Genomic DNA, 12367 nt, shown 5'->3' on the forward strand with positions numbered 1-12367 from the left:
AGCCTCATTGAGATCCCCATATCTCTGGGACTGAACAACATTTTGAAAATGAAGATTCCAAAAGAAAAGTGTATTAAAGGAGTAGTTCACTTTCAGAACAAAAATTAACAGTACTCACCCCCTTGTCATCCAAGATGTTCATGTCTTTCTTTCTTCAGTCGAAAAGAAAAAATGTTTTTTGAGGAAAATATTTCAGGATTTCTCTCCATAATGGACTTCTATGGTGCCCCTGAGTTTGAACTTCCAAAATGCAGTTTAAATACAGCTTCAAAGGGCTCTAAATGATCCCAGCTGAGGAAGAAGAGTCTTATCTAGCGAAACAATGAGTTATTTTCAAAAGCATTTACAATTTTATACTTTTTAATCGCTACACAGAGTACGCACAGAGCTAGACAAGCATTTGAGGTTAAAAAGTATATAAACTGTAATTATTTTTAGAAAATAACCAAAGACCCTTCTTTCCTCAGCGGTGATAGTTTAGAGCAATTTGAAGCTGCATTTAAACTGCATTTTGGAAGTTCGAACTTTGGGCACCATAGAAGTCCATTATATGGAGAGAAATCCTGAAATGTTTCCCTCAAAAAACATAACTTCCTTACAACTTAAGAAAGAAAGACATGAACATCTTGGATGACAAGGGGGTGAGTACATTATCAGTAAATTTTTGTTCTGAAAGAGAACTACTCCTTTAAGAACTAGAATCTAAAATCATATTGCAATATCTTTAATACTTTTTGAGTTATAGGCAAACTTTGGAATAAGAATATTTATGGCATTCAGACAGGTATGTTTAATGCAGTTGTTTTGACGGAAGAAAATGAGATACATTTATATTTTCAACATTATTTCTTCTTCAGACATTACTCTTTGTAAAGAAGCATCATAATTTTGCAAATTGACCCATATTGGGTTTTTGACCATTGAAAATGTCTATAATTTATCGATTTTTCCCCTGGAGCCATATTGAAATTCCAATATATCTGGAACCAAACCATGTACAGCCTTAAAAATGAAGATACCAAAAGGAAAAGTTTGTTAAGTATCTAAAAAAAAAACATTTAAAAATCTTTAAAACTTTTGGAGTTACAGACATGCAAACTTTGGAGTAAAAACTTGAAAAGTTCCCATTTTTGAATGGTCACCATTGTCACATAATGCAACAAAGATTGCTAAAGTCAACAGATTTTACTAATACAACTACCAATCTCTGTGTACAGGTATCCTTATTATGCTGCCATCTTTCTGAAGTCATTTTAACTCCCTGTAATTTGGCTCTGAATCTCAGATGAAAATTGCCATTTTGACCCCTCTATACAAAATAGTGGATTACTCAGTAAATATTCATCCATGACATTTAATATTTTGGCTTTTATCACATTACAAGTTTATCTTTCTTCAGAAAAAAATATTAGCAAAATCAAATATTTGAGCCGGGGAAGTTTCTGAAATTTGGTTGATTTGACACAGAATGACCCATAATCTTTTAGGTGCTATCTTTCCACAAATGCATAATGAAAAAAGAAGCTTTTGCATAAAAGTTGCCATATTTAGCAGTTTGTACCATTTTTGTAACCCAATGTATTTTTTTTTAACTCAATCAACATTTATATTTTAGATATACAGTCGTGGCCAAAAGTTTTGAGAATTACATAAATATTGGAAATGGGAAAAGTTGCTGCTTAAGTTTTTATAATAGCAATTTGCATATACTCCTGAATGTTATGAAGAGTGATCAGATGAATTGCATAGTCCTTCTTTGCCATGAAAATGAACTTAATCCCGAAAAAAACTTTCCACTGCATTGTTAAGAAGGCTTCAGGGCATCCAAGAAAGTCCAGCAAGCGCCAGGATCGTCTCCTAAAGAGGATTCAGCTGCGGGATCGGAGTGCCACCAGTGCAGAGCTTGCTCAGGAATGGCAGCAGGCAGGTGTGAGCGTATCTGCACGCACAGTGAGGCCAAGACTTTTGGAAGATGGCCTGGTGTCAAGAAGGGCAGCAAAGAAGCCACTTCTCTCCAAAAAAAACATCAGGGACAGATTGATCTTCTGTAAAAAGTATGGTGAATGGACTGCTGAGGACTGGGGCAAAGTCATATTCTCAGATGAAGCCTCTTTCCGATTGTTTGGGGCATCTGGAAAAAGGCTTGTCCGGAGAAGAAAAGGTGAGCGCTACCATCAGTCCTGTGTCATGCCAACAGTAAAGCATCCTGAGACCATTCATGTGTGGGGTTGCTTTTCATCCAAGGGAGTGTGCTCACTCACAATTTTGCCCAAAAACACAGCCATGAATAAAGAATGGTACCAAAACACCCTCCAACAGCAACTTCTTCCAACAATCCAACAACAGTTTGGTGAAGAACAATGCATTTTCCAGCACGATGGAGCACCGTGCCATAAGGCAAAAGTGATAACTAAGTGGCTCGGGGACCAAAACGTTGCAATTTTGGGTCCATGGCCTGGAAACTCCCCAAATCTTAAAACTTGTGGTCAATCCTCAAGAGGTGGGTGGACAAACAAAAACCCACTAATTCTGACAAACTCCAAGAAGTGATTATGAAACAATGGGTTGCTATCAGTCAGGATTTGGCCCAGAAGTTGATTGAGAGCATGCCCAGTCGAATTGCAGAGGTCCTGAAAAAGAAGGGCCAACACTGCAAATACTGACTCTTTGCATAAATGTCATGTAATTGCCGATAAAAGCCTTTGAAACGTATGAAGTGCTTGTAGTTATATTTCAGTACATCACAGAAACAACTGAAACAAAGATCTAAAAGCAGTTTATCAGCAAACTTTGTGAAAACTAATATTAGTGTCATTCTCAAAACTTTTGGCCACGACTGTACATGTAACAAATCTATTTATTTTTTATATTTAAGTTATTAACATTACAATTAACAATAGAATTTCGATTTAACATTTTGATTTAAATTTCATCTGTTTATAAGTACTGTTTTATACAAGTACATTTTAAATGCTTAAAATATACATAAAAATGCTACATTGCTACATTGTTTTGAGTCTGATTTTTAGTAGTAAGTAGCCTTGTTCTGACGGTAATCGTTTCTCCTATGGACATCAGTAAAAATACATTTACATATCATATTATAAAACTTATGGATTCAGATGGCAATTTGCTCACAGCGGAGAAGCCAGTTCTGTAATAGTAAACTCAGAGATGTGATACCAGATGACTTTGGTTTTGTCAGAAAACAGGTAATTCAGACGAATTATCACATGGGCACCAACATTCTGTATTCAGACTGCAATAACTTCAACAACTACCCTCTGTAAATGGAGAAAATAACTTGCATCCCCATGAGAAACAATTACTGTCCAAATACAGCTATAGTGATATTTCTATCACAACTAGCTAAAGCATTTGCTTGCCCCAAAGTCTGACCTTCTGTGCTCCACTGTGCAGCTGTTCTGCGGTCTGAACTTCTCTCTCTGTGTTGTGGGGGCGTCCTGCTCCCGCCGTTGTCCAGAGTGTCTGTCAGGTGCTTGAGTGGGTCCTCCATTCCCGGAGGGGGCTCAGGTGGAGGAGGCAGGTCTGCAGAAACACACAAACCCAAAGTGTGAACGATCACCTATACGCTCCTCCATTATTACAGAAGAACAACTGCTTTAATTACTTCAATGAATAATGTATTAATTCTGTGGGTTCTTACTCCCTGGCTTCAGCACTTCACGTCTTGCAAGGCCATCCTTCTGAGATTTCTTCTTAGGCCTGGGCTTCTGAATTGAGGACGTGAAAGATGTATAGTCTCCTAATAGCAGTGCAGATTAAAGTAAACAAAGATTATGTACTCCATATGTAATCATCAGCAATGTAATAAAAACAGTTATTTTTCCAGTGGTGAAGGGCCTACTTGTGCCTGTGTTGTTGGAGAACAGTTCCTCCATTTCTGCAATGTCTCTCCAAGGACCGCTGTGGTTGGGAACGCTGCCAATAAGAGACTCTGTCTTGGTTAACAGCTTTGGGTTGGAAAGAGCAATCTGTGTGTTGTGTGCACAATGTGTTTTCCTGTTGAATAAACACATCAACAGTTAAGTCTATTTATCTACCTCTCTATCTATCTACAGTCAAACCAAAGACAACATTTCTCACATTATCACGAGTTTATTCACTATAGTTTAAAAAATGGTCATAAAGTATGAGAAGAACTGAGAGTTAAAGTGCGTCAAAACAAATTCATCTTAATAATGTCAGATAACTTTGATAGAAAGGTATGTAACTACGGTGGCCGACAGAGGCCAACGCGCTGCAAACTTAAGAAAACACATGCAAACAGAAAAAACGACAACAAATTAAGAAAACATCTTCATCCGTTTGACAACACAGTCGCTCCAAACCCTCGCAACGCAAACACAAATACGGAAACGCGCTGCAAATTCTCACAAACACAACCAAACACAGAAACGCGCTGCGAACACACGAGGGCGCTGCAAACTAACAAACGCGCTGCATATAGCACGGTCCACAACGGAAATGTTTCAGGGGGACCTCAAAAAGTGACGAACTCATCTGGGACTTGATTATTTGTTCAGTGGCTGTTGGTCAGAGCAGAGGTGTTATCGGTGAACTATCACCTTTTAGTGATAGTATAGTATCATTTAAAGGTGATAGTGATATAAATAATCAGGTAATATAGTGATATAAAAATAATCAGGTCCCAGATGAGTTCGTCACTTTTTGAGGTCCCCCTGAAACATTTCCGTTGTGGACCGTGCTATATGCAGCGCGTTTGTTAGTTTGTAGCGCCTTCGTGTGTTCGCAGCGCGTTTCTGAGTTTGGTTGTGTTGTGAGAATTTGCAGCGCGTTTCCGTATTTGTGTTTGCGTTGCGAGGATTTGCAGCGCCTGTGTTGTCAAACTGATGAAGATGTTTTCTTAATTTGTTGTCGTTTTTTCTGTTTGCATGTGTTTTCTTGTTTGCAGCGCGTTGGCCTCTGTCGGCCACCGTATGTAACAGATTACAATCAACCAAATATTCAGACAACTGTTAGTATGACAATATTTACACAATGATCAATACTTTGTTGACCAATTACCAAACAATGCTTAATTTTGTTCAGTCTGTGGTGTAAAAAGGTCGCATTAGCAATTAAAGAAAGAACTCTTAAGCAAAACATAGGTCAAAGTGTCCTAGTGTGAATATTTTTGGTCCCAAATTTTTATCAATTTTACTGGTAGTCCACTGTATGAAGAAGTTTTGGGTATAATATGTCACAGTTCACTTTATTTTGCTATTCTCACTTACATAAATTAACAATAGTGTCCTGCACCCATTAAAAAATCTCAAAAATTATATCTGCTGTCTGAATAAGTTTTGGTTTAACTATTTATTGATCATTGATCACTTAAAGGTCCCATATCGTCAAAATCAAAATTTCCTGGCTTTTTTCATGATAACTACGGTCTAGGGGCTATCTAACTACCATATGAGTTTCAAAACAGTCAATCCACAGTAAACTGCACACAGCCTGCTTAAAGTAGCTGTTCATTTTCACGAGCAGCTGTGACTTCCGTAACGATGTGACGTCCGATCGACTCAAGTCACCGCTTTCAGTCACAAACCAACGTCCCACCCTCCTTTTGTCAAACCCCCAGACAACAACGCATCCATTCCATTGAGCAACAACAACAGGAAAACAAGTGGAGAAAACCCTGTTCAGTCGATAGATGTCAAGCTACGATCATTACACAGGCTTCAGAACAACGTTAATATAAGAGACCAGCGGCACGTCAACTTCAGCCTCTTTCACACAGCGATTCCGGTAAATACACGCATAATGTGTCCCACGATTTGTTCCGGAATTGTTTAATTTGGTTAATTCACAGTTGTTTTCCGGAATCTGTGCTTGCTTTACACACAAACCATAAAGACATGTGACGTTTGGATGTGAGATGTAATGCGACGCGTACGTTTCACTAAACTGAAACTAACCTGAACAAACTGTGCTTCAGCGCTGATAGTGAGGAGCTGGCTCTGCCTGATGATCGCTGCTTCATTCCACTTTGCACGTAACGTTATTTTTCGTTGTGAAGAGTCGCTTGATAACGTGCATCATTACTACAACACTGCCTTTAGGTTCTGGCTTTGGTTCACACAGTTCCCGTAATTTTCCAGAATCAGCGCGCATTGTGAAAGGGGCTTTACTAAAGCAACAGTTATGTAGCCTACTGCATTCGGTGTTTGTAAAAGAAAAAACATTAATGATCATTCTAAAATATCCTGTTGAGTATCAGCTCTCTCTATTGCTCTGAGCTCGCTTACGCTTACAGCATACATGACCGTAGTTACCTGTGATTGGCCTGGTTGTGCGTCACTCAGAAAACAACAGGCCAATCAGAAGAGAGGCTCATGAATATTAATTAGATGGGCCAAAATCGACCTGTTTTTGACAGAGCTCCTAAAAAAGGAGCTGTAAAAATATATTGAGATGGATTTTGGCACTTATACCGCAAATATATATTCTTAAGGACATCAACAAATAAAATAAACCTCCAGAAATGTGTACGATATGGGACCTTTTAAAGCTGTTTGGTTAGGCAAATTAATAACTAAAAAAATGCTTATTTGCTTAAAAAATGCAATATTTAGGAGTTTTAGTTGTGGTTGGGTGACTTTAATAACGACTAAGGTGATTTTTTTCCACATGTATTAATTTATTTGGAATGCCAGAACAACACATTTTTCAAACTTTGTTTGCCAAGCCAAGTTATTTTAATTTGCTTCAGGAAATAAAAGACGAATTGGAACCCTCATCTAAGAGTCATGCAATACAAGGTCTATCAAAACTTAATCAAGCCCTAATTTTTTGGCCTCCGGTTCTTTTTAAAGTACCGTGGCTTCTTTATTTCTTTATTCTTTTATGACTATGCTTGGTATATTGCGTGGTCAATATGTAAATGAGATGTTGCATCTGTGTTCTTCAATTTGAGCATTGTTAGTAAATCACCCACAGAAATTTCCCCTCCCATCTGCGCTGTTTTGGAATTGCGCTTTCCTTTAAAGGAATAGTTCGACCATAAATGAAAATTGTTCCATGATTTACTCACCCTCAAGTCATCCTAGGTGTATATGACTTTCTTCATTTAGACGAATACAATCGAAGTTACTTTAAAAAATGTCCTGGCTCTTCCAAGATTTATAATGGCAGTGAATGAGTGTTAAGATTTTGAAGCCCAAAAAAGTGCATCCATAAAGGCCCTCCTAACTGTCATACCCATGTTCATGAGAGAGTGACATTCCAGTGGATGGCGTAGGATGTAGGCGTAGCGTAAAGTCTGGTGAGAATATGCTATTCTTGCGAGAATCAAGTTTTGTTTACAGCAAAGGCAAACCAGTCTTTTCTTAACTTACATAATAGTTGAATTTATAAAAATTACCCCAATCAAAAGTTTACATCCCCTTGATTCTAAATACTGTGTTGTTACCTGAATGATCCACATCTGTGTTTTTTGTTTCGTTATAGTTGTTCATGAGTCCCTTATTTGTCTTGAACAGTTAAACTGCCTGCTGTTCTTCAGAAAAATCCTTTGGTTTTCCAGCATTTTTGTGTATTTGAACCCTTTCCTAGCCTGGCAAGCCAGACCCACATAAATGTAGGGTCTGGGCACTCTCCATAGACAGGGCTCAACCGGAGGGGTGGGATAAACGGTTGTCTTTCAAACTCCTCTCCACGCAATAGGATAGCGCTACAACCAATCAGAGACTTAGTCTGTCAGGTGACGTAGTCAGAGCGACGGAGATTTTTAACGAAAATCAGTGCACTGTGCAGTCTGTCAGCCAAATAATAGACATAGATGGGCACTAAACCTTTAAAAGTAAACAAAAACATGCACAGACAAATCCAAATTACACCCTGCTCTGATGTAGTATACGCAAACACCGGAAGGGGAAATCGGTGAAAAAGTCCAGGATGAGTTTGCGTAAGCAAACGTAATCTTTTAGCTTTAAGTGGGTTTGAACAACCAGGATAAGCGCAAGTAATTACCATTTTGAATAGCCGCTATATCCACAATCTCTGTGCACTGTGTGAACAATGAGTGTCGTATACACGCCACAGATCGCTTCCGGTGTTTGCGTATTCTACACCACAGCGCGTTCACATGTAACGAGCTCCTGCTCAGGACAGATGGACGTGGCTGTGTATCCAAAGTAAAAAATTATATAAATACTGTTCAGTTTTCCACGCGTAATTCACAGAACCAGGAATTCATGTCTGACGGAACTTATGGGTCGCAGGTCAGGACTCAGGCGTCATCATGTTAAGCCCGCCCACCGACTCGTGATTGGCCCGGTACATCTTGGATTTTTCGGAATTTTAAGTGAATTGAGAGTAACTAGACTGACCTTGGAAGCAAATGTAATTTGCTGCCGCTAGGGGCGCGTCTAGATTCTAGGCTAACCCTTTCCAACAATGACTGTATGTTTTCGAGATCTATCTTGTCACACTGAGGACACCCGAGGGGCTCATAGGCAACTATTACAGAAGGTTCAAATGCTCCAGAAGGAAAAACAACACATTAAGATCCAGGGGGTGAAAACCTTTGAACATAATGGAGATGTGTACATTTTTCTTATTTTGCCTAAATATCATATTTTTTTCATTTAATACTGCCCTTCAGAGGCTACAGAAGATAATTACATGTTCCCCAGAAGACAAAATAAGTTAAATTTAAGTTTTCACCCCCAGCATTTAATGCATGGTTTTTCCTCCTAGAGCAAGCATCAGTGAGCGCTGGAAGACCAAAGAATTTGTGGAACCTGAAGGATCACTAAACAAAAAAATTTAAAATAACACAGCTGTGGATCATTCGGGTAAGAACACAATATTAATAATCAAGTATATGTAAACTTTTGAATGGCGTCATTTCTATAAATTGAGCTATTATTTTCTCTTGTGGACTTTATGTAGACATCTTTTATATGAAATATCTTACTCAGGTCAGTATTAAATAAGCAATAACATGCATTTTGAATGATCCCTCCTATTATGGTAAAATAATTAACATTTTGCACATTCTGAAAGGGGGATATAAACTTTTGATCTCAACTGTATATTGTAATCCTCGGACATTTTCTTTACAATTCCTCGTTTTGTACTTCTAATTTGTGACCAGTGTTTTATTTTGCTTTCTCCACTGTCCTTCCACGTTCGTCACCACTCACTTACGCCCTACGTTATCCGCCGGAACACCAGTCTCTCGTTAATGTATGTACAACAGTTAGCGGAAGCTAGAGATTACAGTTTATAAAGTTTTAAATATGGATATTCTTCTTACACAAATGCATTGCTTTGCCTCAGAAGGCCTTTATTAACCCCCCAGAACTGTGTGGAGTACTTTTTATGATAGATGGATGCACTTTATTGGACTTTAAAATCTCAACAGCCATTCACTGCCATTATAAAGCTTGAGCCAGAACATTTTTTAATATAACTCCGATTGTATTCGTCTGATAGAAGAAAGTCACATACACTAGGATGGCTTGAGGGTGAGTAAATCATGGGGTTTATTTTTGTGTGAACTATCCCTTTAATGTCGAGCTCTGATGTGTGTGTTTTTACCGTGGCAGCAGGTCTGGATGGTGCAAGTTCGGCGGGTATTGCTCCTCGCTAGGGGAGGGTGTAAGAGTTGCTGTGGACTGCAGGCTGTAGGTCGTGGCCCTGTTGGTTTCCTCTCCTCTCAAAGGCAGAGTGGCTGCTTCCTCCAGACTCTCAATCAGATAAGATCGCTCGGGCAGAGGAGGACACCACTCTTCATCCTCATCAGGGCTATTGGGATGTAAACAGATTAGGAGTCCAGTTAAACCTAAAATCTCTATGCACTACTAAAACACAAACAATGTTTAAAACAAAGCAACAACAACAACAACAACAAATATTCATACAAGCACATAAAATGAACACATATCAAAAGACTTTGGACCCCTGATGCATCTAGCACTGATTTCATTACACGATAAAAGACTGAGGTAAATAAAACCAGACTGTGGTCCTTTGAAAAAAGTAAAAAAAAATATATAAAAGAGAAACCAATGTGGGTACAAAAGACAGCATTGTAAAAAAGCTTATCAAAAATTTGTCAAAGCAGTTTCATCCATGGAGGGTGATGATAAAAATATGATGTGAAAGGAAGAAAGCATTGAGGACAAAGGTTGATATGTGTGGTTCCGCTTCATTCCAAGCCGTGGCTATTCTTGCAGGTTCATTCGGAGAAGCCGCGTCTGGTGACCTGCCTCTCGGCCCCGTCTCAAACAGCCAGGACGGCTTGGCTCTAAGCGCTAACATCATTAGCCCCTGTCACTTTGAGCCGAAACATCAAATACGTTTAGATAAGACCTCAATTTATCGCCCAGACTATATTTTACCATGTTGCACAGGTTCCATATTGGGTCACTTTTCTGAGAAGGAGAATTATATCCAGTAGTGTCTGAACTTAAAAGAAAAAAAAGACAGATGACAGCTACTGAAAAGCATGCTTATAAGTTCATGAAATCTTTTGGGAAATAAGCTGACAGACTAAAAAATAAATAAATAAAGTAACATGATATTACCAGAGGTTTTGGACTTGTACTATGGTCGTATCATTTGATTTTGGACATGTAGCATCATATTAACATGGGTTTTTGAACTATGTTCATAGTACATAAGTACTATATTTTTATTTTGACATGGTACCATGGTTGTTGGACTTATATAATGGTATTTGCATGGTTTTTTTTTTTTATTCTAAAATTTTTTAGACATTCACCGTGGTATTACAATGGTTTTATCACACGGTATCATAATATTACCGTGGTGTTTCAGCATTATACCATGGTTACTTGACATTCACCGTGGAATTAGCATGCTTTTTTTATTGTACCACAGTTTTTTTGACATCTACCATGGTATTAATATGATATTTTAACATGGTACCATGGTCCACAGAGATTTGCCATGGTATTAGCATGTTTTTTTTTTTAATTGTACCACAGTTTTTAGACATACACCATGGTATTAACATGGCTTTTTGAACAAGTACCATGGTTGCCGGACATTTACCAGGGTATTAGGATTTTTTTTTTAACTGTACCACAATTTTTGGACATTTATTGTAGTATTATCATGTTTGTTTTTTTCTATACCACAGTGCTGCTGACAGACTCTAACTAAAATATCAAATAGTAACATGGTTTTACCACAGTTTTTGACCATGACTTGTACACAGACTTGTATCATTTGAGTTTAGACATGTAGCATCATATTAACATGTTTTTTTTTAACAAATACCATGGTCTTTTTACATGGTACCATGATATTACCATGGTATTTCAGCATGCTACCATGGTTATTTGACATTTAAAATGGCATTAGCATGTTTTTTTTGTATTGTACCAAAGGTTTTGGACATGCATCATGACATTAACATGGCTTTTTGAACAAGTACCATAATCTTCTGACATGGTACAATGGTTGCTGGACGTTTACCATGGTATTAGCCATATTTTACCACAATTTCTAGACATTCACAGTGGTTTTATCACATGGTGTCATAGTTTTTGGACATTTACAATGGTATTGTCATGTTTTTTTTAACCCTCTGGGGTTCTTCCCCGACCAGTCACACTCAGGGCCCTCACGGTCAAAAGTGACCGGAGCCCTGAAATCATTATTTCCTTTTTTTCAGTAAAATCAATCAAATGTATTTTTGTTCAATAATATTTTTTCTTTTTTTCTGTCGTGTTTTGACAGAATTTTATGATAATAATTAATATTTATGCTACAATTATGATCTATTTTTTGCCATTGAATATAATAGAATTTTTTTTAATATATATAATTTTTATTCTTTTTTAATTAATGCTGTATTTTAGTTTAAAGTAGATACCTGGCCTATAGAAAATAATTTTTTGAAGTCGGATTTGTGCCATCTGGTGGCGTAGTGAGCATAATTACCAGGCAATATCCTATTTTAACCACTAGATGGATGTAATGCTCTCTATAGAAGGATTTGTGAATTCTAGTTGTTTTTGCACATATTTGCCAATGCCTTTTCAGGTTGTGGATTTTATTATATAAAATTAGATTATCAAAGACTATTTTTTTATTATTTGCCAAGTTTTTTGTTTGTTTGATTGGTTTAACTGGTAATTTGAAGTGCCAGTTTTACTTTATAATACAGTCAAACCAGAACATTGCATTAGAAAGAGAAACAATGGAAAGCATTTTGTTACCCATTGTTTTAATTCTAACTGAATAAAAATGCCGTTCTTTCAGTCATACCATTTTTTTTTATTTTGTAACCTTTTTATAATGAACATTTTGATTTAAATAATTTTTTGTAAAATTCAATAAACAATAACTCTTATTTAGCACA

At 37.5% G+C, this 12367-nt stretch overlaps 1 protein-coding gene across 1 annotated transcript in view; it reads right to left on the reverse strand.

Annotated features, from left to right (window-relative positions):
* The window catches only part of LOC141284260 (roundabout homolog 2), a 107982-nt gene that overhangs the window by 1842 nt on the left and 93773 nt on the right, over positions 1–12367 (reverse strand). Inside the window, exons 22-25 of the mRNA XM_073817264.1 lie at positions 9574–9780; positions 3869–4023; positions 3668–3766; positions 3400–3549 (exon numbers count right to left, since the gene is read on the reverse strand). Coding sequence (XP_073673365.1) covers positions 3400–3549; positions 3668–3766; positions 3869–4023; positions 9574–9780 — 611 coding nt within the window. The remainder of the gene's footprint in view (positions 1–3399; positions 3550–3667; positions 3767–3868; positions 4024–9573; positions 9781–12367) is intronic.

The sequence above is a fragment of the Garra rufa genome, chromosome 14 (genome assembly GCF_049309525.1).
Source record: "Garra rufa chromosome 14, GarRuf1.0, whole genome shotgun sequence".
In the NCBI taxonomy this organism is placed as follows: domain Eukaryota; kingdom Metazoa; phylum Chordata; class Actinopteri; order Cypriniformes; family Cyprinidae; genus Garra; species Garra rufa.